Raw genomic sequence first — 22,396 nt, 5'->3', positions numbered from 1 at the left:
CTTTCGGTCTTATTCTGGTTGGTTCCCAACCGAACCGTTGCTACCACTCGTAATGGTCATCAACTATGACCGCCTTCACGAAACCACATCGTGTATCATCAAATAAGTCCTGAGAAATGCTTTACTCAGATTAATTTCGGGGGCGATTTACCATGATTGTACATGTGCTGGCCACGGTTTTTGTAAGATCGTGCAATTCGGTCCGATTTACAAGAGGCTGTCACCGCCATAGTCGGCATGGTAGTTGCCAGCTTCAAGGACTGACACTTGGAACAATATTGTAATTGCTAGTAGTTTCTGATGATCATTCAGCCTCTATATAGAGATGAGATTATTGCGGTAATAAAATTCAATGTTTCGTGAATCCTTGTGTTCCACTTCGCTACCTTTCTATCGTGGGTTGGATGAACAGAGCCATTAGACAATACGGCGCATGCTCCATTCAAAGCTGGAAAACATGACATTTATATCATCACTTCAATCTGGTGACTCTTGTGAAGCCTCGATCGATAGATATACCACCCATATTGCGCTGCATGAGCCCTCTTCCTCTACTGTACGCAAGTCTTGGCGACGATGAGCATACCACCCCAACTCATCTCGGACGCCTGGGGGAGCTTCAGGATCGAGGCCGGGCATTGGGGGATCTCATCGGGTCAAAGTCTGCTGATGGAGACAAATGATCCAGTCATTACGTACTTCTTATCTTCTTCAACGGTAGGTTTCCGGCCATGGCCGGTTTTTATTCCGGCCACGAGATATAAGCAGCTCGTCGTCGCTGTCGTGAGAAGCTACATAGCATCTCATCTCAACACCACCATCTGGCGCTCGGATCAGACCTCCAGCATCGAAGTCCGATCATCTCCAGTCTCTTTTGACTTCATTTTCCAGTAGCTCTTTGCACGATGTCGTCTTCAACCTTTGACTTTCCTGTCATGACGGACACACGTCCCGATGACCACACCCTCCCCGCCTTCATGGTCTCAACCACGCGTGGCTTCCTTCCTCGTCAAGAGCCCATCGTTGAGCTGCCAAAGGAGTTTGCCCCTCTTGAATCCCTCTTGCAACGCATGCCTATCAAGACACTATCAGGGGAGCCGGGTCTGCTGGCCAACTTCACCTTCGGCGACACACTACTCAAGGAGCTTCCTGACCTCACGCCAGAGGTAGAGAAGTATCGCGATGACCTTGTCGTCATGAATGCCCTGTACCGTGATTACTCCTTCTTGGCCTCTGCATATCTCTTCGAGCCCTGCCACGAGAGGCACGTACGGGGAGAGGAATATGGGCTGGGCCGACAGTCGCTGCCGAGAAGCATCGCGCTTCCCATTGTCAAGGTCGCTGAGATGTAAGTGGACATGTTTTTCCGAACTTCACGCGATGTCTATATTTTGTTGTTAGTTCCCCTTACCCTGTCAGAGCAACTATACGCCAAGCAACCTCTACAGAGAAGCTTTCCATGCAGCAACCTTTGAGATCCATTCTGAAGTAACATTGGCTGACATCTTTGTGCGCGTAGTGCCGGTTTCAAGCCATTCATGGAATACGCTGGATCTTATGCGCTCTTTAACTACCGCCTAGAAGACCCATCCAAGGGCCTCGAGTACGATAACCTTCGCTTGATCCGCGCTTTCGAGCATGGTCTGGATCCCACATCATCCGAGGCAGGCTTTGTTCTTGTTCACATCGCCATGGTCAAGGAGTCCGGCGCGCTTGTTACAGGTGCATCCGAGATGCTTGAGAGCTGCCTGGCCAAGGACCGAGAGCGATTCAACGACGGTCTTCGTACTCTGGTCGGTGGCCTCAGGAAGGTCAATGGCGTGATGAACAGTGAGTAAACTAGTCCAAGTGACACGTTCGTGACTGACGACATCAGCGATGTGGGGCCGTAGCAAGCCTCAAGGCTACACCAATTTCCGTACTTTCATCTTCGGTATCACTTCGCAGTCGATGTTCCCCAATGGTGTCATATATGAAGGAGTGAGCGAAGAGTCAATGTCTTTCCGCGGCGAGTCAGGAGCCAACGACAGCATGGTTCCCATGTGCGACAACTTGCTCCAGGTCCAGATGCCGGAAACACCCCTCACAGATATCCTGAAAGACTTCCGCCAGTACCGCCCTGGTAACCATCGCGAGTTCTTGGAGGCTGTCCGTGATTGCGCCCAGCAGTCTGGTGTACGCGAGTTTGCGAAAGGCGACTCGGTATCAGCCGCACTGTATCTCCAAGCTCTTGATCAGGTGCGCGACTTCCGCTGGCGGCATTGGTGCTTCACGCGCGAATACATCCTCAAGCACACATCGCACCCAACCGCGACGGGCGGCAGCCCGATTGTGACAGTAAGTGCTCTCTTGATTGGACTCTTTTGCTTTTACTAACGCGCAACAGTGGCTACCCAACCAGCTCACGGCAGTCCTCAGACAGATGGTAGAAACATCCGAGTACTGCAAATCGGTCAACGGTGTTAGCGATATCATGGACAATGTCAACCATCAACGCGAGACGCTGAGGAAGGAGGTGGAGAAGTACTGCGGAGAGCGGGGTGTTGCTGCATCGTGAGAGGGTGCGCTCTTGCAAATGATTCCACGATTGTTATTTTTCTAGATTACCCAGCACGACATGTCACATTATCTTCCAAGTGTTCTCCACTGCGTGCGCCTTTTTTTGAAGTGCTGCCTGATGGTGATATCTCGTGATTTCGCCCTTTTGGATGATGAGGCGCAGAAGCTGAGCGACGCGAGGGCGCAAATACGATAGACGATGACTGTAGAAGGTCCTCAGGGGTGGCGTTGCGGTCATGGTCGGCTATGGTAGGGTCATGAGTGGAGCGGTGGTAGGTGAGTCAAAACGCGCCGTCGCGCGAGTGTCCGCGTCATGTCTACGGCTGCTTCTATCGATAAGTAGCCCCAGCTTCCCCTAGCAGCATCCGTTACAGCGCCTTCCAGCACTTGCCACCTTCGAATGCTTGCTGCCAGACAACTCATGGAATATTCACACCTCTTCCGATTACCGCGAATACTAAACGTCTTATTAATACGGCGGACTATACGGAACACGTCCTGACATCCCCAACCCCACATTCATCACGACTATCACCACGCATCCCACGTACACCCAATCGCTACCAACAGCTTCGGGATATTCTTTAACCACGCGCTCCTTCTTACAAAATGGCTTCACGACATGAGCCCAAACAAAGCCCAGCTGAGCGGCGGAAGGGAGAATCTGTAAGTAGCAGCGTGGAAAGCAGCCCGCTTCCTTGATTCAATGGGCTATCCATTGTAGCCTCACATGCTCTTCTCAAACTAATGGACATATCAGGCACTCAGCGAGTTTGCCGACTACGTGCAGAAGCAGCAAGCGCTGCGCCGACCGCCAGGCCAAGCCCCCGCCGTCCTCGAAGACCACGACGAGCTAAGCATCTTGGACGAGCTCGGTCTCTCCGATGACAACAAGACGCATGTCCGCCTAAAGACGCTCCTTACCGACCCTGCCGAGGAAAACGTTGCAGCACTAGCTGAGCACATCAAGGAACGTCTGGCAGAGGGTCATGGAGAGGTCCTGTTCGATGTTGGTATGGAAGACAGCGGTGATTCCATGGGCTTCACCAAGAGTCAGTGGGATTTCGCATTGGAGAGGATAAGGGCCGTTTGCGAACAGATAAAGGCCGACTACAAAATGCTCATGACGCGGAACGTTGGTGGCGACGTTGAAGTTGGACCGCGCGATGCGAAGGACACTGGATTCAGTGGGAAAATGATCCTGCGACAACAGCCACAGAGTGTCGACGACGTGATTGAGACGAGGATAGCAGTGGTAGGAAATGGTGAGTTTCTTCAGGCATGAGCAAAGATACACGCTGACTCTACATAGTCGACGCTGGCAAAAGCACCATGCTGGGTGTCCTTGTTAAAGGCGGCCTCGACGACGGCCGTGGAAAAGCGCGCGTCAACCTCTTCCGCCACAAACACGAAATTGAGAGTGGTCGAACTAGCTCAGTCGGCATGGAGATAATGGGTTTTGACAGCAAGAGCGAAGTTGTTGTGTCCAACGTCGCGGGTCGAAAACTTACTTGGGAAGAGATTGGACGGCGGTCGGCCAAAGTCATCAGCTTCACTGACCTTGCAGGCCACGAGCGGTACTTGCGGACGACAGTCTTCGGGCTGCTGTCCAGCGAGCCCAATTACTGTCTCTTGATGATCGCTGCGAACAACGGTTTGGTCGGCATGAGCAAAGAGCATCTAGGTATTGCACTCGCGCTCAACGTGCCTGTCATGGTGGTCATCACCAAGATCGACATATGTCCGCCACAAATCCTCGAGCAGACCATTACTCAGCTCACCAAAATCCTTAAGTCTCCCGGCGCGCGAAAGATTCCCATCTTCATCAAGAACAGGGAGGAGTGCATCAACACCGCCACCCAATTTGTTTCCAGTCGCATATGCCCCATCTTTCAAGTTTCCAACGTCACTGGTCATAACCTGGACCTGGTACGCATGTTCCTCAATGCGCTGCCCCACCATGGCAATTACGACAGCTCTGCGCCGTTGGAGTTCCACGTGAACGACACGTTCTCGGTCCCGTTCGTCGGTACCGTGGTTTCAGGAGTTGTAAAGTCTGGCGTCATTCACTCTGGTGATACAGTTTTGATCGGTCCCGACAGTCTTGGCCAATTCCAAACGACAAAGGTACGCTCCATTGAGCGAAAACGGATACAAGTCCCTGGTTGCTCCGCTGGCCAGTCTGGTAGTCTTGCGCTACGCAACGTTCGTCGAAAAGACGTACGGAAAGGCATGGTCGTCTTGCATAAAGCTGACAAGCCTGATCCAACGACTGGTATTCTCCCTAACCCCAAGGTGTACCGCGAGTTTGTTGCCGAAGTTTTGATTCTATCACACGCAACTACCATCAAGACCAAGTATCAGGCTATGCTACATGTTGGTCCTGTGTCCCAGACCTGTGCAATAATAGACATCGACCGCCAGTATATCCGTACTGGTGATCGAGCCCAGGTAGCCTTCCGTTTCGTACAGCGGCCTGAGTACTTGACTGTAGGTGATCGAATACTCTTCCGTGAAGGCAGGACGAAAGGACTGGGTATTGTCAAGAGGGTCGGCTACGACCCCAAGCATCCGCTGAACCCTGAATTGCATAAAGATGACAAGGGGAAGGAGAATCAGCCAGACGGCAAGAAGGTTGAAGCCTCATGATGGACCGCGATACGAAGGGCTGCACATCTTTCATGTTGTCAAGAACAAGCTTAATGTCCATCTCGTAATGCTAGATACAAGCCATATTAACGATCTCAACGTTCAAACTGTTCATGGTTTTTGACTTTCACATTCATATTTGAAATTCACATGATGAAATTCTTCCACTACAAGACCTCTGTTAACTAGACGTTATGGTAAGGGTATGCTACTCCAACGTGATTACTAAATATGCTCTAGTTCCCAACTTCCATCCTCGCCTGAAACAACCACAAGTGCGCTCGCTATCGGAAAAATCAACAAACGAATGAGATCTATATGTTATGCCATCCAGAAATGCGTATCATATACTGCGTTTAACTTGAAACCATGTTCTTCGAATCCTAGTCCTCACTACTTCTATGCTCTAGTGACCTAAACAAGAGCAGCAGCAATGCCGATGGCTCCAGCGACAGCCATACCAGCACCAGGCAGCATTCCCATCGCACCTCCAGTGTAGGTTGACATGGGTGAGCCTGTAGTCGTAGCGTTGACGGCGGCTGTAGGCGTAGCAACAGCAGCAACGGTTTTGAGGAGCTCTGGTGTAGTCGTGTAGGTCATGAGGTCACCTCCGAAAGCGAGAGAAACGCTAGAGAATGGGAGCTCAGAGACGGAAGTTGCGCCTTCGAAAGCGACACGATCGGCTGCTGGTGCAGAAGGCTCGAGAGATGCGCGGTCGAATGGAGCAAGGGGGCTTAGAACACTGTTGGGAGACTAGGGTTAGCATGTTGTATCTGCCGTGAGAAGAGCAGGAGACTAACCTGTCGATTACATGCGCAACACCGTTGAAAAGAATAGTGTTTGCATAAATGATCTTCGCACCGTTGACCCACGCACTCCCATCCTCAAGGACCGTAAAGACCAAATCTGCACCCTGGAGACTTTTGACCGTGACATTACCCAGCGCAGTTGAGAAGATGACATTGCTAGGAATAATGTGGTACTTGAGTACTTCCTGTAGGGTTGCCTGGTCCGCAGACTCGAGCACGGAACCTATGGATTCAAAGGCCTCATTGGTAGGTACGAAAATGGTAAAGTCGGAGATGTTAAGACCGGTGGCTTCAGGGCCGGAGAGGCCAAAGTCGATGGCGAGTTGGGCGGCTTCGAGGGCGGCGTTCATGGCAAAGTAGCCCGAGCGATAGGTGAAGAGTTGGAAAGGTGCGCCAAAGGACAAGACTGTATCGACTTTGTGGATGGTGATGCCTTCGCCCAGCATGATGTCCTGATTCTCTTGTTAGTGTTGCTACAAGACATGTAGCAGGTATAGAGATTGGTACTTACGGCTTCAGTAACAGTGGAGATGGTTTGTTCTCCCGAGATGACACAGACATCTTCTCCGTTCTTGACAAGCTCGTTGTATGCTCCCCCAGTAAAGTTGGAAAAAGGTTGGATTTCGTTCACGTACGAACTGTCCAAGAGGGTTTGTGCAAATGTTGGGATATCAGTAATGACGCTGGCGGGATATACGCCCTTGAAGACGTGGTTGGCGAGCAGGGCACCAATGGCAATAGTGTCGTTCTTGTTCTCAATGGCCTGGCCCTCGGGCACGTCGCGTGGTACGGCTGCGAACGCATCGTTCGTAGGCGCGAAGATGGTGATGTTGGAGGCAGCGGAGAGAGTGTCAGCTAGACCATCTACAAGACCGACTAGCTCAAGGAGAGTGCTAAGATCGGGTTGTGAAGCCAGAAGAGCACCAAGATCGCCCTGGGCTACACTCATGCCTGCCAGAGTGGCATAGGAGAGGATTTGGGATGGACGCATGGTAAAGTATCTAAGAAGAAGAAGCAATGAGGATTTTGATGCGGAAGTAGATATGGTCCCGGAGACTGAAGTTTGAAGATGCGCTGCTGTGATGCTCTATTCTCATCCCCAAGGGACCACCTCTTTTATACACCTCTTCATCCCCTCGTCCAGACTATACCCAAGCACCATCACAAGTACACCAAAACCACCGGCTGCCTGATTCCTGCGTGCTTACTTCCATGACATCTACGACTTCGCAGCCAAGACTCACACGTTCGTATCTGGAAGTGCACGATCAAGGCAGCGTGCGACAAATATAGCATCATTGCCTAACTGCAAGCACTGTGATGGCATGGTCCCAGGCAAATTCGAGGTTGATAGCCCTTGGTGGCCAAGCATACTGGTGATCTGACAGCCCTATTCATCCTTCCTTGTGTACGAAGTGGCGAATCAGCAGGGGTACTTGCGGGAGCGTGGTGGGGAAATCTGGCCGGTACCCACTATCTTGCAGCAACAGCAGTCACAACCGACATAACGTAGGACTTGCAACGATGGTCGCATGCGGAGGCAACGGCTAGAACTCGCCAGAGATCGCTGCTAGGTACATACATATATGCCAAAAATAACATTGTGATATCCTGAGTTCCGGTTCTTTCGCGGGGCGAACATCGCGAAGAGAAGAGGGAGAAGGGGCCTCGGGAGGGAGCAAGATGCACATGAAGGGCCGCTCAGTATTACGAGGACTTGCTACATGTGTCCAAACATGTGACTATGCACACAATTGTTTGATTGTCGTTCCATGCACACGTTAACTGTACATCACGACGAATGAAGTTGAGGTGTGTATGAAAGACGACCGATGGAAAGAAAAGCGTCACATGGCGATGCAGCAATACAGCACCGGCACAGGGCGTTTTTCATGCAGGAACGGAGACTCTGCCATACCGTCACTAGCGTGCGCGGAAGGAATGGCGAGATTTGGGCAGGTTGCCTACGTCAGTAATGATCTGCTTCATGTGTATTTCAAATGTCCATGTGTTGCATCATCAACAGCAGAGCAACAATTTGAAAATATCTAGAGATGTTTTCCGCTGCTTGAAACGTCATTGCTGCAGGCTGAAGGCCAATAATCACCGATGGAGGACGGCAAAAATCCGCCTAATCACGCTTATGCATGAGCGACTATGTATGTACCAATCACGAATTACCACGGCAAGATTTCACCGTTCCAAGCGGCCAAAATTGACCGTGACGATACGACTACTGGTGAGTGAAAAACTATTAAATCCCTTCATGTTCTACTCAATTGACAAGGTTTGCTTCATATCGCTGCAGAATAGCGGTATAATCGTTATACCATTCCTCCAGCCAGCTTGTCGCATCAAACATACGTGTGGTAAAACAACTCAGCGTCGGATCCACGACCTTCATGTACATGACTAGATTGCGCATTTTTAGTGCGCAGTCTTCGATGCGAAAACAGTCTTTTGGTAGGCACTGCCCGTATGTATTTCCTGGGTCGGTCGTGGCTACCATAACGGTAACGAGCACGAAGAGCGTGTAAACAATGGTAGGTGCAAAGCAAAATGACGGCAAGTGAACAGCCAAAGCTGGACCCATCTCTGCAGCGGTGTCGAGGACTGCGTGGCAGTTCTGAACAAGGGCTTCGAGAGTCGCTCTGAGAGGAGCGATGATGTTGGCTGGCTTAGGGTAGTCCTTGATAGGAAGACGGCCTGGGATGAATGGTGCTGCAAACGATGCCTTGTTTGTGGGTGTATGTAGCACAAGCTCGTACAGGTGAACCATGGCTACATGCCACCAGACCTTTAGCGTGTGGGATGTTGCAAGGGCAGGTGGGATCTGAGCTGCCCATGCATCAAGTTTGCCCTTTAGCGTATCGATTACGGCATAGGTGTTGTAATCATTACCATCCACAAAAGTGGCAATTTGACAAAGACACAGATGGGTGGAAATCTCCATATTCAGCTGGGTGATACGGACAATCTGACAAAGCAGCATGTCGGAAGCATCTCCTTGGCTTTCCAGGTACAAAACACACTCTTCATGATAAGAATCCCAAGGGTACGGGTTGGGCCGGCGCGTGCTGATCGAAGAGCTCGACAATGCCACATAACAGGCTAGCCAGGTACGCCGTGCCTCGAGCGACCCTGTATCCTCATGCCGGCAGAAGTAAGCCACGGGAGAGGGCTGCAAAGCGAATCCTGCGATGCCCAGATCGATCGCCATATCGGCGGCTAGCTGCAGGATCTGATAGCAGCTCCCCTGTTGACCTCTCCGCGTACTTTTGTTCCAAAGCGTGGCTACGAGTAGCGCCTGCACGAGCTCAAGGGATCTCTGCCCCCTACCGATGACCTCCTCGCCCAGAATATGCATCGTTTCGCGCACTAGCTCATCGTGCGTTTCCATGTCTACGCCTTGTGCCTCTTGCGTAATACTGTATGCCATGACAGAGAGCAGTAAGATGGGAGCTTTTGCACGGAGATGGTCCAGGTCCGTCGACAGGCGTACGACGGGCCATGCCGCCCCCGCTTGATGCGCATAAAGGTGAAGCAGGCGTTGTTGGTTGACAGGCGCAATGCGGGCGTCCAGGAAGGATAACACACCATCGTAGTGGTTGTCGGATAGGCTACCGGGCGATCTGCCTAGCGTTGTGGTGGTGATACTTCCAGGCGAACGACTCGGCGTAGGGCTGCTGGTGCTTTGACTTTGTAGCAAGTTGTTGAGTTCTTGTATCTGCGCCTCGAGCTCTTGGATACGATTACGCTGTAGTCGCGGCGCTGCTGGAACACATTCCAGGTTGTTGCGCGTGCATCTTCCGCAGCTCGCTGCGTCAGGGTCACTGCTAATGTCGCACTTGATTTTTAGACGATGGCACTCTTCACAAGCGCGAAGACGTTTCCTCATGATGCTGTCTTCTAGCCTGGAGATGACAAAGGGTTTTGGCTGGAGTTTAGTGTGGAGATTTGTCAATGACAAGCTGATTTACGCCCTGGGAAAGGCGCGCTTGGTACATGACTGGACAAGCGTGGCTGTGCCGGAATACCAGTACGAAAGAAGCGTGGCGGTCGAGAAAGCCGGTATGCCGTCCGGACGACCGAGGACTATTCATTTGCAGCTTCAGATGAGACGATAGAGTTGGAATCTCTTTCGAAGTTCTCACCGGTTATTCCGATCTCTAGACATGGTCTGGCGGCCTGAAATTGCAGGCGGATAAATTACCCATTTGGGCGCTATCAAGTTTGCTAAATCGAGAGCGATGGCTTCACTGCACTGCCAAGATTCAGTTCGTGGTATGGAACAATGGATCTATCCAGAAATATACAGCATCGATTACTTGTGGTAATGTCGGTCGCAACAGCGGACACGCGATACCTGTTTAAGCGACGAAATGCGAATTCCACCTACTTCTCACACAATCGCCAAGTATTACCTAGGTAGCGTGAAGCACATACATTGCTCTCGTACCATATAAAGGCAGAAAACAAGCACATGTATCGAACAAGCATATCGATGCACTCTCTGTTGAAGTAGCGAAGATATCTACAGCCTCCAGGACCCACTCAAGCTTCCCCACGCCCCCAGACGAAGCTTGTTCGGAACAAGCAACGCGTGCCAACCCCGCTTACCTAGCTATCCGCCATCAACCCATCACCACTCCGGGCACGCCTCAGCCGCGGCGTCTCCTGACGCGCCTGCCCGGGCAAAGGGGGCAGGTCATACCATGCCGCCACTCTTTGCGCCCATACTCCCCAGCTCACACTCACATCCGCGCCCCAATTCAACGATGAAGCCCAAGAAGTTTCTCTTAGATCGCTTACCTGGCATACGCTGGGCGCCTCACGATATACCATCAACCGAGTCGTCATCATCCAAGCCCAAGTCGCGGAATCCCTTTGCGCTGAAACCTTCCGCACCGCAACACGGCGCGGTGCGTCTGCGCAAATCAACCCTCAGTTTGACGTCTGAACCCGATGTCGAGGTTGATGCGCGGACGCACGCCCAAGGTCAGAGCATCTTCTTCGCGCGTTTGCCGATTGAGTTGAGGCGGATGGTGTATGAGTACGTCATGGGCGCAGAGATCGTGCATCTGACGTTGAGTACAAAGAAAAAGAGGTTTGGGCATTTTCTCTGCAATAGCGATGGAGACAGTAGGGAGTACATGTGTCGCGTGCTTGTATTTGGCAAGAAAGGCGCGAGGCTATATAGTGGTGGTGTGACTATAGCGAGGGTTTGTAGACGTATGTATGTATTGCCTCCCTCTTCTGACTATCATTACGACAGCACTGGGGAGACTGACAAAGTGCTGGGCCTAGGTACTCCGAGGCTATTCCATATCTTTATAGCGCGCATACCTTCTCTCTCCTTCACATCACGCATCTGCTCTACCTTCCCTCCTCCATTCCACAGCCACGTCTCGATTCGATTCGCACGCTACATCTGCGCTGGGCCATTCGCGCGCTCCCATATCTGCGTCGCGGCCCTTCCAATCGCCTCGCATACCGCGAAGACACGGCCAACTGGGAGAAGAGTTGGGGAATAATAGCGAGCATGCAAGGGTTGAGGCATCTTCAAGTCATGTTGATTGATCCCAGCCCGCAGCAACTTTGGGAGGCTAATTGGGTAGAATTGGAAGACATTTTGCTAGACAGTGTGAGGGCGGTGAAGAGGCCACGCGACGCTGTAGTCATTCTGCCGTATCCAAGTTGCAGGACGGACTGGGATATGGGGGACAGCACAGTGAGACTGAGAGTACTAGACAATGGCCTTGGTACTGGAGGTGACGAAGACTGAAACGTGTGATCTTTTTGGAGACGACAAAGCTCGCTATATTTCCGGTCAAGAATATATGTGGGGCATGTCGCTATCACCAAGTTTCGATCGAGAACCAATCGTACGATGATAATTCATGTAACATGCAGCTTATGCCAAGGTCTTGTCATGCAGCCGATCGTGCCTGCGTTCAATCATTTGTAGTAAGTTCCCTGGGACGCCTGAACAGAGCTTACAAATATCTTCTGGGCACAGTTCCAGTGGCACAGTTGCTGCCGACAACAACAGAGGAATCCCTTGGGATATTCGGTCCACCTGGTTGATGTATAAAGGTGGTTGCGCATGGCATACACAGACCACAGTGTGCTACGCTTCTCAAACTTCGCAGAATCTTGATCCTCATTCTGATTTCTCCCATCATGTCGCACCTCCAGTACTTCGACTACCCTGGCTTCGGCGAGCGATCCAAGCGGGATCTCAATTACAGCCAGGCAGTTCGCATCGACAATCGTATCGAGGTATCCGGCCAAGGTACTTTCACTCCGTAGGATATGTTATCTTATTCTGACAGGCTCAGGTGGTTGGGACCGTACGACGGAGGAATATCCCGATGATCTTTCAAAAGAGGTTGACCAGGCGTTTGATAACGTCGAACATGCTATATGCCAGGCTGGTGGAACGGGTTGGGACCAGGTGTATAAGACGCGAATTTACATTACTGTGCCCCTCGATGACATCGCGGAGCCGATCATCCGCAACATGAAGGAACGATGCAAGAAACACGGGCCTCTTATGACAGTTGTGCAGGTTGTAGCTTTGTACAAGACGATGAAGATTGAGATAGAAGCAGAGGCGCACTTAGGCTGAGTCGCATTTGGGAGTGGGACACCTGTTGCTCGAGTTCATATCTAGTTCAGCGTAGTCTAGGGAGATCTCAATGCCACACAGAGACTGAACAAATGAAATGTAATTTGTACGGCTGGCCAGTCGAAGCAAGAATCGCAGTGCTAGGTGTTCAACCTGTAGATGTCGTGGCGAAAGCTGGAGTCATGTGTTGTATCCTACATCATAGGTTGTAACTGTAAGAAAATGTGGAACAAATCTATGTAGAAGGCAAGCTGTCCGATAGTCTTAGTTGTTTCGTCAAGACATAAGGTTAGCGCATTCTCGGACCTCATTGTCATCGCGGCTACCTGCTTAGTGGGGCTTGGACTGCGCCACAACCATTGCCCTATGGCAGCTTCCCCATCCCTTCAATCTCACGCAAAACTACCCCAGCATTCCGCACCAATAGTCGGCAGCGACCACAGAAACGGCGATTTGATTCTCTGGGTCTGGCATTGCGAGGCTTTCTGCGGCTATCCACCCGGACGTTCTCGCGCCACACGATTCGACCCCGACTGCTAGCTGTCCTCGCGACTTGTTGCCTGACGCAACAATGCCGAATCGCTTCAGGGCTAGGTTGAAGGATGTTAGCAATCAGACGGGTATATGTCTACGGAAAGCAATGTGGCAGACCTCCAAGTGCATCCTGTGGACAGTTTGCTCGCCTTGCATCTGTTGTTTACTGCTGTTCCTGCCCCATCGGCATGGTAGAACAAGACCTCCTCTTTTCGATATAGAACCGCCAATGATGCCTACCCCTCGCAGGCGCGCTCTTTCTATTTCGAGAGAATTGCAACCGAACCAATTGACGGTTGCTCAACCTCAGTCTACCTTCATCAATAAGCTACCTTTGGAGATTCGACGTATGATCTACGAAAAGGCCCTAGGAGAACAGCCCATACATACGACTGTATCAGATGGGAAGCTCGTTGCTCGACGGTGCGGTTTGAGAAACTGCACGTGTTATCTCAGGCCCTGCCCACCCGGTCAGAGGTTACATTTGGCACTCCCTTTGCTTAGGACCTGTCGACAGATGTAAGTCATACATCCAATATAACTGAGCATTCGCCTTGTTAGCATTAGACTGACCAGCTGATATTCTCAGCTACTCCGAGGCCGTTGAATATCTTTACAGAGCCAACGAATTTTTCATCTCTACCGACTTGGAAGACTTCCCAACAGCTGGTTATCTCTCCTACTTCTTCCAACCTCAACGCATCGCGCAGATCGGCAATCTCAACATTGAATGGGATCTTGACCGTCATCAGTATTTCAATCTCAACCTAATGCCTGACCATCACCGACGCGAGTGGTACAGGTCTTGGGACGGCTTAAGCAACATGACTGGCCTCCGCCGACTACACATCAAGTTCTACTTTTGCCTAGACCTTTGGCAGGGATGTTATGGCGAGTTCTGGGAGCAAAATAACAAGGAGCTACTCCAGCCCATCAAAAAGATCACGGCTCCAAGAGACTTCCTCATCACTCTTCCAAACTGGCAATGTTCGACCAACATTGACGTTGGTGAATCCAGATGCACTTTCGAACTGCCGGAGAGGGTTGACCTGGAAGGGAACGCGTCGTGACGCGTCCGTGTGCAAGGACGCTTCTCAGACGATCGCAATCATAGGAACGGTAGCTTCTCGGGAATAGATGCGAAGCGGTCTTGAATACTAATGAAATTTACTGAGAAGCTCGTTCCTTCTGGATTGCACCCAACATTTGACTTTCGGAACATCCACCAGATTTTACTCTCGTAAGCACTTCAGCGTACCCACAGTGTATCCATCCCTCAAGGTGTGGTACAGTTTTATGTACAAGTCACTTGAATCCAACGTCTCCGGATGAAGGCTCTCACACCATAAACCGAGGGAACAGGAGAATCCCACAAGGGCAAAGACATTAGACCAGCTCTACCGCTTCTTCGGAGTACACGACTCCAAGAAGCAAAACGCTGCCAAGACACAACACGACAATGACGCATAAGAGACATGCACCCAAGCTCTCGCTAGCGGCTTGATCAGGTTTTGTTCCGCCCTCTGTACCAGCGCGCGTATCTTATCGCGTCGTTGATCAACGTGACAACTTGGCAGCTTGGCGAGCTAACTCGTCCTGAATAGCTTTCCATAACCATCTCATCCTCCGCCAGCCTTTGTGCACAGCCAAGAGCTTCGAGCTAGGGTAGCTCCACCACGTGCAGTAGCTATGCAGCTCAGCTCGAACACCTCCAACCGTGCGGCGTGTGATATTTCGGCGTATTTGATCCATCCGAGGCATTGTATAGCTCTGGCGCTTCTCCGGCGCAGATAAGAAGCAAAACATGGCCGCCAGTATGCTTACGCTGCAGGAACCATTTGAATTCCCAGGTTCCCGGAAATCTCTGGGCTGATGATTGTCGCAATGCGCTCTTTCGTTGCTACCTCTGTCCTCCTTGGGCTTGCCTCCGCTGCTGCTGTACCTGCTATCGCGCCTCGTGGTGGAGACGGCTATGGTCATGGCCACGGGCACAAGAAGTTCAACGTGCAAGTAGGCGTCCGGCCGTACTATCTTGTCGATAACATGGACGATGGTCCGTTGAAGGAGAAGCTTGAGAGTTGTTCAGAGCAAGAATTCAAGACCTCGGACTTCGTCTTCGCGCATCGTGGAGCGCCACTTCAGTTCCCCGAGCATACTCTCCAGAGCTACAAGGCCGCGCACCGTATGGGTGCCGGCATGATCGAATGCGATGTTGCCTTTACCAAGGATAAGCAACTCGTCTGCCGCCACGCCCAATGCGACTTGCACACCACAACCAACATCCTCAACACTACACTCGCCGACAAGTGCACCACCCCGTTTTCGCCCGCCACCAATGGCACCGCTGCATCGGCCAAGTGCTGCACCTCGGACATCACACTGGAAGAGTTTGGTACCCTTTGCGGCAAGATGGATGGCTTTAACCCCAACGGCACCACAGTTGAGGAATACATGGACGGCACCCCCTACTTCCGCACCGATCTTTACGCTCAAGACTGCCCCAAACTCATGACAGTTGACGAATACATTCCTTTGGTGGACAGCTGGGGCCTAAAGTACACTCCCGAGCTCAAGACACCCGAGGTTGAAATGCCTTTTAATGGATACACACAGGAGCAGTATGCTCAAGACTTGGTTGACAAGTTTCGCGAGTACGGCATCGATCCAAGTCGCGTGTGGCTCCAGTCTTTCCTTCCTGACGACGTCTTCTACTGGATTGATAACGAGCCTGAATTCGGAGTACAAGCTGTGTATCTCGACGAACGCGTTGATACTCCTGAAGGTTACGCCAACGCTACGGCTAGCATTCCTGAACTTGCTGCTCGCGGTGTTAAGATTATGGCCCCTGCTATGTTCGCTCTTACCAAGGTGAATGATGCGGGTAAGATCGTCCCATCGGAATATGCCATCGCTTGCCAAGAGCATGGTCTGGACATGGTCGCATGGTCGTTCGAGCGCTCTGGATGGCTGCAAATTGAGGGCGGTGGATATTACTACCAGTACGTCGCCAACATTACGAACAATGATGGCGATATGTACACAGTACTTGATGTGCTTGCTCAGGATGTAAAGATCTTGGGGATGTTCTCGGACTGGCCAGCCACAGTCACTTACTATGCCAATTGCTTCGGGTTATAGGCGGTAGTAGAGCCTTATATATAGACCTTAAGGGTAATGGAGTAGTGATACAGTATTGAAGATACTATCGACTCAAGCAATACAACCAAAAGTACCTGCAACTGTGATCATTCTCCCTACCTAGTTCCGTTCCAAGCGTTGATTATGGCAAGCAACTATACAGTAAAATCTCATAACAAAGGAACAATGGAGAATAGGAAGATTACAAGCATTACCACTTACGTAGTTACAACATTAATCCAATCTAACACATTCAACACTAAGTCACCATAGTAGTGCAAACTTCGTAGTAGGCAACCTGGCGGGGTTCTCGCCTCTCCCTCTGCTTCCCTCTACCATATTGTGACCTCCTGCACTGATAGCTGCTGCGCGGTCTGCTGGATCCAAAGAATATGACATAAACAGAAAGATGGATTAGAAGTCCTAAAGTATGCTACTCCATGGTTTACTGGGTTGAGGCGGGCTCAGGAGCTTTCCTGTCACCGTGATAGTTCCAGACCGATCGTGAGCGAGGATCATGGGGGCATCTGATACCCCAGTCTACGCCATGGCCGAGATCAAGTACGTTATAAGGGTAGCTCTTGTAAAATGGGCTGTTTCTGGTTTTTCTTGGTAAGAAAACCTTGGAACAACGCTGCTAGTAGGTGTGATTATTTTCGCTTCTCGGAATATCCTTGGATAAATCCAACAAGGGGGATCAGGTCGGGCTCCAGGAAAGTTTGATAATAGATCTCGTGGATTTGTGCAGTATTTGTAGTGCAAACAATTCGCACTGAAAGTCTGATCTGTTCGCTTACCGCTTTACTTGTCGTACATGCATCACCCTAGTGTACATAGAGACTAACAACAGATGCGTGAGACTTCAAAATCCAAGTCATGGAGAAAAGACTAAGATAGAGACCACCCGGGAGCATTCAAGCCCCGCGCGTACGATGCACTTAGGTGAGATTTGGAAACGCCAATTTTACAGCTTTTGTTCTTTCTAGATGTCTATTCTTGCCATAGTAAAACTCCACCAAAGCACATACCACCTACGTCTTCGACTTGACGCTGCCAGGGGTGAACGACGGAGCCGCAGCATTCAATCCTTTAGAAGGCGGCGGCTTGCTTTCGTTGACCGACTGGCTAATCGCAATGCCCCATGCGCGCCCATCAGTGGACTGCTGTGTAGTTGCGCCCCATTTCTGACCAGTGCCAATGCCTGTGACCTTTCGCCAGTCTTCAACGTTGTTGTTTTCGGACATCTCAATTGTTTTGGATAGAAGAGGGTGAGTGGGTAGACGTTGTAGATTAGTTCGATTGTAGCGTGTGGCTGTTGAGTATATACAGTTCAGGAAAACGTACTTGAACGCAAGATTGGGGGTACAATGTACATGGTCAGTGTGTGAATGAATACGAATTCCATCTATTATGGAGTCCAGGGGTGCCGTAAAACGCACTATTCGCAGGTGTAAATGCATGAAATACAATGATTAAGAGGCGTTAGGTTTTGACCACTCCAACGTTGTGTGTATGTGCGCGTGCGTACGTGTTTGATCATTGAAGTGCAATTCCTCTGTAGCACCTATGGCGTGCGTAGAATGAGGACATTGCTTGACTAGGATACGTCCTTGGAATGTCTGCGCTCTTGCACTCTGTTCCTGTATCCTCCATATCTACTGTATGTGCTTTGTATAATGTAAAGATACGTATTCGTGCGCAGGTGGGGACATAGTGCGAGCGGCGTCAGCTTTGGCCCGCTGGATATCAGCTTACCAGTAAAGTAGCATGACGGTATTCATACTAACTCTCCTCCAGGGTGCCTCCGAGTGTCGTATAGAATACCTTCTGGCTTACTTGTTCCGCAATGCACGCTCTTCAAAGTCCCGTATAAGTGCTTCTGCTGCTGCAGCATGTTTGAATTTTTCCTGCTCTAGAAGCCCGTTCTTGTAATTGTGCAGTTGTTCCACAGTCTCTACTGGAACGTGAGTCTCTCCCCTTGCCACATCGACTAAGCTCAGCCAATCGTGCATATAAAACTGCTTCTGATGCTCCCCATCTTCTGTTTCAGGTAGTCCAGATATCAAATCGAACAATATGTGGTTTAGAATGATATATTCCTCACTGTGATCGAGCGAAAATGGCCTGAACATTACTGCGACGCATTCGACTTCTCTGAGGATATAGTCTCTCTTCTGCGCTGGTGATGCATCCCTTGGAAATCTCCATTCCACGCGATGGCCATTCTTTATCATAGTAGTCACAAACTTGTGACTGGCAGTATCCAGCCAACTGAACGCCATGTGGGGGCGCAACACAGCCTTCTCCTCCTTTGTCAAGGAGGCGAATGACATTGCTTCCTGTTCAGCCATAACCGTTCGCTTCCAGTGTCGCTCTGCAAGCATGGGAACATGGACTAAAGACTTGTTGAACTTCGGGTCGTCGTTAAGTCTACGCAAAGCCACAGCCTCCTCGTAACGAGACCTTTGTATGGATGGCATGTGTTGATCCATATTCAGTCCCAGGAATGGAAAAGCCAATAACCCGGCCCACGTTCCTGTAGAGACGGCTCCGAGCCTTCCAAGCAGACGTTTTCCAACTGAAATACTATTCAAACCCTTCATCCTAAAGGAAATGAGTAGGCCTGCAATTCCTCCGGCAAGCATAGCATCATCGCCCGTGAAGCCGTGGCTGCTCTGCCACAACTGGTATTTTGGCGGGGTAATGCCTTCGTAGCGAAGGATCATTTCATCCAGCTGACGTTCACGGTGCGTCAAGTAAACCATCGTAGGTACGCTAATGACTGTACCAAGACCTGCTCTAGTGAAGAAGTACGCAGATTTTGTCGGCAAACTCAGCAATGGTCTTTTAATAATAGTTCGACCCAGAAGGAGAGTAGTAGCAATTATCGGCGGCAACAAGATAGTTGCAGTTAGTTCGTTTGCGCAAAAAGGTTCTTCTTGTTCGCGTATGGCTGGATGGAGACCTTGTTGTGTGTGAATAGCTATCGCTCAAGATAAGATGCTATGTAGTCACCAAACTCACCTGCACCCGGAGGCACAAAAAGACGAACCATTATCGAGGACCATCAGAAGATTGGAAAGAAGCAGTCTGAGAATTAATCGTAAGAGTGACACAAGAAGATAAGACTATAGTTGCGGCGTGGTTGCACAGGGCTAACGTCCGAGAAAGGCTAGATCCCGCGGACATGAATGCTGACTCATCATCGAATCTTCGCATCCGCTCAACACCAGCGAGTCTGTTGCCAACAGGAGGATAGCCATCCACAGCCATGCCACCACGGCTAAGAGCGGTCCGAGCCGCCTCAAATCTGCTGTCTGTATGTTCAAGAACACCTACAGCGGCATCGATCGCCCCATTTCTCTGGCCCGCTCAGCAAAGATGCGCGTCCATTCTGTCTTCGCTCTCCGACAATTCAGGCGCCTACAATAAAAAGATCCGCCGAGGTCGCGGACCTGCTTCAGGAAAGGGAAAAACCGGTGGACGTGGTCAGAAGGGTCAGCACGCACACGGCAAAGTCCCGGCAGGTTTTGAGGGAGGTCAGACACCACAATGGATCACCAATCCTGAGCGAGGGCGGGGGAAGTACAACCCCTTCAAGGTGGAAATGTCGCCGATCAATCTGGACCGAATTCAGGATTGGATCAACCAAGGGAGATTAGACCCCAAGAAACCCATCACTATGAAGGAACTGGCCAAATCAAGGTGTTTGCACGGCGTTAAGAGGCATGGCGTCAAGTTGCTGGCGAGGGTATGCATCTACCCTTTACGCCCGCTGCATGGATGCTAATTGTGACTGCAGAATCCGGAGCAATTGACTACACCCATCAACATCGTCGTCTCGCGCGCCTCTGCCGACGCTATCGCACGCATTGAAGCTCTCGGCGGCAGCGTAACAACACGCTTCTACTCCCCCACAGCCATCAAACGCGTCCTTCGAGGCGACACACACCCTACCATATCTCTTCAAGCCTCACCAGACCTTGTCGCTCTCACCGGCCGTTTGCCAGCCGCCAAGATCCCTTCGCCTATCCTCAGCGCCCTTCAGACAGCCAGTGAAGAAAAGAAGAACGAAGCCATGGCTGCTGTCATGAAGCAGATTGGTTCCAAGTACAAGTACAGACTGCCTGATGCGACTGGCAGAAAAGACATTGAATACTACCGCGATCCAGCACATAGAGGGTACTTGAACTACCTCATGAAGGATGGCGAGAGCCCGAGTCTGTTCTTCAAGCCGCCAGGCGAGGCCAAAGACAGGAAGAAGCAGAGCGCGAGGAGAGATGCCGCCAAGGCGAGCGCGGACAACAAGCTATTTTAGAGAGGGGCACCGGAGCATGTATCATACTATGTGTATAATCAGTAGTCGTCCACGCGTACGTACTACTACAGTGGGTGGAGACGCAATGCAGAACAATGACCTGACGTGCATCCATCGGCTTACGAATTCTTGTCCATACCAAACATTCTTTGGACGCTCGCTCCGCTGACCAACACTGGCACCATTGACTAACAGATAGGCTCAGATACCATCGTCTCTAGCTCTGCCACGATGTCGTTATCCGGCAGGCACATAGTAGGAAGTGGCTGTGCAGCCTAACATCAGCCATTGCGCGGCATCCCTAAAAGCAGAAGTAACCCAAAACCCAATTAACAACCAACAATTCAGCACCTTTGTGCATAGCCCCAACAACAACCACTGCGGCGGTGTGTTTAGTGAAGTCGGCGTCAACAAAGAAGCGCGGGATCATGCTTGTTTCGAAACGTTTTATTACTATCACCATGAAACGTGTCGCACTGTCCACAATGGTCAGTCCTCACTGTTGAATCCTGCGACATTACCCCAGTGTACGGATCATGCTTGGTGCAAGACATGGGAAATTCATGTCAGATGGCACGGACGTCGGCAGAGTCCCTGTGCTGGAAGTGGAGGCCTTGTGTCATTTTATATTGCTGATGTCATGTCGGTCTGGGTGTGAGGAATAGAAAAAGTGCAAGCCTCACGTTGAAAGTCTACAACAGCGTGTTGAGATTCGATTCATGTTGGCCGATGAGCCAAATGTGGTACAGGCAGCTAGGTAGCCCCAAAGGTGTCTCAGCTGAGGATTAAGTTCCGCAGCGTAATCTATGTTAACGTGTGCTAGTTCGGCTAACTTCCCTCTTGAGTCGTTTCTCCTCTAAGAATGACCCGAATAATCTTCACTTAATCGCATACTCTAAGAAGCAGCCTGGGCCCGATTAACCAATGCTGCAAATGTATTTGCAATCCTCTATTACATCGAAACACCAATGTCGAAGGCGAACACCTTTTGCAGTACGTTTCAATATTGGGATACAACCCAGCGAACAAACGAGCTTGTTCGTGCCGGTAGAAGCGACGGTTGTTTTCGTGATAGCGGAGCCCAACTTCAGCTTCATCGGCAGCAATAATGCCTGTTTAGTCGAGGCTGGGGCATCCTCACCGGAGGGCGGGCACCCGTGTGACGGGAATTTGTGATCTGCAATCAACGAGGACGTTATCCGATGACGAGAGGTCAGGCCAATGTAAAACTAGATATGTGGACATGACATGGATTGACAGACGCTGACAGGGATTTTAGTTATGCGGAATCCCGCCCTGTCAGGCAGTGCAGTTGAGACATGAGCTTCCTCTGGATGTCCTTGGAAACATGTCACAAAACTATTAGCTGCAGTGAGAGACGGACGATGGAAGATGATGATGCACATGAAAGCCTTCGTGCCGGTGGTAAACAGCCGCGACATGTCCATAGGAGTCAGCATAGACCTAGTTGGTCGGCGCTCCGCTTGTGCGAGCCGGTGAGACTGTCTGCACGTCTTACAGATCCTCTGAGTCGACGGCTGCGTGCGGCGTTCTTGCTTGCTTCGTCTCTCTTTGTCGCTGCACAAGGCTGAGTAGTGACTATGGGGATGCGTAGCGATAACTCGGCAGGATCATCTGTGAATGCACATGGTGGCGCAAGCCAACGTATCCTGATCCATTCGGTGACATGCACGTGGTGCAAAGGCTGTCTCGTTTTGAAGTAAGAAAGTGATGCGTCGCTTTTCCTTATACGGTTGA

The 22,396-nt window shown here is 50.8% G+C and overlaps 11 protein-coding genes across 11 annotated transcripts; 7 read left to right on the top strand and 4 right to left on the bottom strand.

The window, feature by feature from the left end:
- Positions 1 to 781: 781 nt before the first annotated feature.
- On the top strand, positions 782 to 5,321 carry CC77DRAFT_990074 (hypothetical protein). The gene is made up of 8 exons (XM_018536303.1): positions 782 to 1,348; positions 1,520 to 1,830; positions 1,877 to 2,337; positions 2,387 to 2,553; positions 2,919 to 3,106; positions 3,203 to 3,225; positions 3,320 to 3,824; positions 3,872 to 5,321. The coding sequence occupies exons 1-8, from the start codon at positions 906 to 908 to the stop codon at positions 5,206 to 5,208; spliced, it is 3,435 nt and encodes a 1,144-aa protein (XP_018385783.1). The 5' UTR covers positions 782 to 905; the 3' UTR covers positions 5,209 to 5,321.
- A 14-nt stretch (positions 5,322 to 5,335) lies between these two features.
- Positions 5,336 to 7,388, bottom strand: CC77DRAFT_122107 (Fasciclin-domain-containing protein). Its single transcript, XM_018530149.1, has 3 exons — positions 6,529 to 7,388; positions 6,009 to 6,469; positions 5,336 to 5,950 (listed from the first exon to the last, which is right to left on the bottom strand). The coding sequence occupies exons 1-3, from the start codon at positions 7,006 to 7,008 to the stop codon at positions 5,623 to 5,625; spliced, it is 1,269 nt and encodes a 422-aa protein (XP_018385782.1). The 5' UTR covers positions 7,009 to 7,388; the 3' UTR covers positions 5,336 to 5,622.
- Positions 7,389 to 8,272: 884 nt separating this feature from the next.
- CC77DRAFT_1020861 (hypothetical protein) lies at positions 8,273 to 10,193 on the bottom strand. The gene has a single exon (XM_018525150.1). The coding sequence runs from the start codon at positions 9,913 to 9,915 to the stop codon at positions 8,293 to 8,295; it is 1,623 nt and encodes a 540-aa protein (XP_018385781.1). The 5' UTR covers positions 9,916 to 10,193; the 3' UTR covers positions 8,273 to 8,292.
- Positions 10,194 to 10,795: 602 nt separating this feature from the next.
- CC77DRAFT_936774 (hypothetical protein) lies at positions 10,796 to 11,802 on the top strand (the record flags this gene model as incomplete). The annotated part of the gene is made up of 2 exons (XM_018534513.1): positions 10,796 to 11,224; positions 11,419 to 11,802. 2 exons carry the CDS (start codon positions 10,796 to 10,798, stop codon positions 11,800 to 11,802), a joined length of 813 nt encoding a protein of 270 aa, XP_018385780.1.
- Positions 11,803 to 12,200: 398 nt separating this feature from the next.
- On the top strand, positions 12,201 to 12,648 carry CC77DRAFT_1009217 (YjgF-like protein; the record flags this gene model as incomplete). Its single annotated transcript, XM_018523579.1, has 2 exons — positions 12,201 to 12,312; positions 12,353 to 12,648. 2 exons carry the CDS (start codon positions 12,201 to 12,203, stop codon positions 12,646 to 12,648), a joined length of 408 nt encoding a protein of 135 aa, XP_018385779.1.
- An 883-nt stretch (positions 12,649 to 13,531) lies between these two features.
- CC77DRAFT_936340 (hypothetical protein) lies at positions 13,532 to 14,252 on the top strand (the record flags this gene model as incomplete). The annotated part of the gene is made up of 2 exons (XM_018534488.1): positions 13,532 to 13,701; positions 13,772 to 14,252. 2 exons carry the CDS (start codon positions 13,532 to 13,534, stop codon positions 14,250 to 14,252), a joined length of 651 nt encoding a protein of 216 aa, XP_018385778.1.
- An 814-nt stretch (positions 14,253 to 15,066) lies between these two features.
- Positions 15,067 to 16,320, top strand: CC77DRAFT_1009215 (PLC-like phosphodiesterase; the record flags this gene model as incomplete). Its single annotated transcript, XM_018523578.1, has 1 exon — positions 15,067 to 16,320. The coding sequence occupies one exon, from the start codon at positions 15,067 to 15,069 to the stop codon at positions 16,318 to 16,320; it is 1,254 nt and encodes a 417-aa protein (XP_018385777.1).
- Positions 16,321 to 17,351: 1,031 nt separating this feature from the next.
- On the bottom strand, positions 17,352 to 17,695 carry CC77DRAFT_1009214 (hypothetical protein; the record flags this gene model as incomplete). The annotated part of the gene is made up of 2 exons (XM_018523577.1): positions 17,352 to 17,632; positions 17,665 to 17,695. The coding sequence occupies 2 exons, from the start codon at positions 17,693 to 17,695 to the stop codon at positions 17,352 to 17,354; spliced, it is 312 nt and encodes a 103-aa protein (XP_018385776.1).
- A 435-nt stretch (positions 17,696 to 18,130) lies between these two features.
- On the bottom strand, positions 18,131 to 19,455 carry CC77DRAFT_1020858 (hypothetical protein). The gene is made up of 2 exons (XM_018525149.1): positions 19,345 to 19,455; positions 18,131 to 19,285 (listed from the first exon to the last, which is right to left on the bottom strand). The coding sequence occupies exons 1-2, from the start codon at positions 19,373 to 19,375 to the stop codon at positions 18,153 to 18,155; spliced, it is 1,164 nt and encodes a 387-aa protein (XP_018385775.1). The 5' UTR covers positions 19,376 to 19,455; the 3' UTR covers positions 18,131 to 18,152.
- A 136-nt stretch (positions 19,456 to 19,591) lies between these two features.
- CC77DRAFT_1061800 (ribosomal protein L15) lies at positions 19,592 to 20,638 on the top strand (the record flags this gene model as incomplete). The annotated part of the gene is made up of 2 exons (XM_018528470.1): positions 19,592 to 20,071; positions 20,123 to 20,638. 2 exons carry the CDS (start codon positions 19,592 to 19,594, stop codon positions 20,636 to 20,638), a joined length of 996 nt encoding a protein of 331 aa, XP_018385774.1.
- Positions 20,639 to 21,846: 1,208 nt separating this feature from the next.
- CC77DRAFT_121247 (hypothetical protein) lies at positions 21,847 to 22,329 on the top strand. The gene has a single exon (XM_018530145.1). It carries the CDS (start codon positions 21,958 to 21,960, stop codon positions 22,228 to 22,230), a length of 273 nt encoding a protein of 90 aa, XP_018385773.1. The 5' UTR covers positions 21,847 to 21,957; the 3' UTR covers positions 22,231 to 22,329.
- The last annotated feature ends 67 nt before the right edge of the window (positions 22,330 to 22,396 follow it).

Source organism: Alternaria alternata, assembly GCF_001642055.1.
Source record: "Alternaria alternata strain SRC1lrK2f unplaced genomic scaffold CC77scaffold_11, whole genome shotgun sequence".
Classification (NCBI taxonomy): domain Eukaryota; kingdom Fungi; phylum Ascomycota; class Dothideomycetes; order Pleosporales; family Pleosporaceae; genus Alternaria; species Alternaria alternata.
This window is presented reverse-complemented; position numbering and strand designations above follow the sequence as displayed.

Coding starts and splice junctions, on each gene's coding strand:
- CC77DRAFT_990074 (XM_018536303.1), top strand. CDS start 906: ATGTCGTCTTCAACCTTTGACTTTCCTGTCATGACGGACACACGTCCC. Junction 1,349..1,519: donor ATTGTCAAGGTCGCTGAGAT/GTAAGTGGACAT, acceptor TTGTGCGCGTAG/TGCCGGTTTCAAGCCATTCA. Junction 3,825..3,871: donor GATAGCAGTGGTAGGAAATG/GTGAGTTTCTTC, acceptor GACTCTACATAG/TCGACGCTGGCAAAAGCACC.
- CC77DRAFT_122107 (XM_018530149.1), bottom strand. CDS start 7,008: ATGCGTCCATCCCAAATCCTCTCCTATGCCACTCTGGCAGGCATGAGT. Junction 6,470..6,528: donor TCTCCACTGTTACTGAAGCC/GTAAGTACCAAT, acceptor CAAGAGAATCAG/GACATCATGCTGGGCGAAGG. Junction 5,951..6,008: donor GTTGCGCATGTAATCGACAG/GTTAGTCTCCTG, acceptor GTCTCCCAACAG/TGTTCTAAGCCCCCTTGCTC.
- CC77DRAFT_1020861 (XM_018525150.1), bottom strand. CDS start 9,915: ATGAGGAAACGTCTTCGCGCTTGTGAAGAGTGCCATCGTCTAAAAATC.
- CC77DRAFT_1020858 (XM_018525149.1), bottom strand. CDS start 19,375: ATGGTTCGTCTTTTTGTGCCTCCGGGTGCAG. Junction 19,286..19,344: donor TTTTGTGCCTCCGGGTGCAG/GTGAGTTTGGTG, acceptor ACACACAACAAG/GTCTCCATCCAGCCATACGC.
- CC77DRAFT_121247 (XM_018530145.1), top strand. CDS start 21,958: ATGAGCTTCCTCTGGATGTCCTTGGAAACATGTCACAAAACTATTAGC.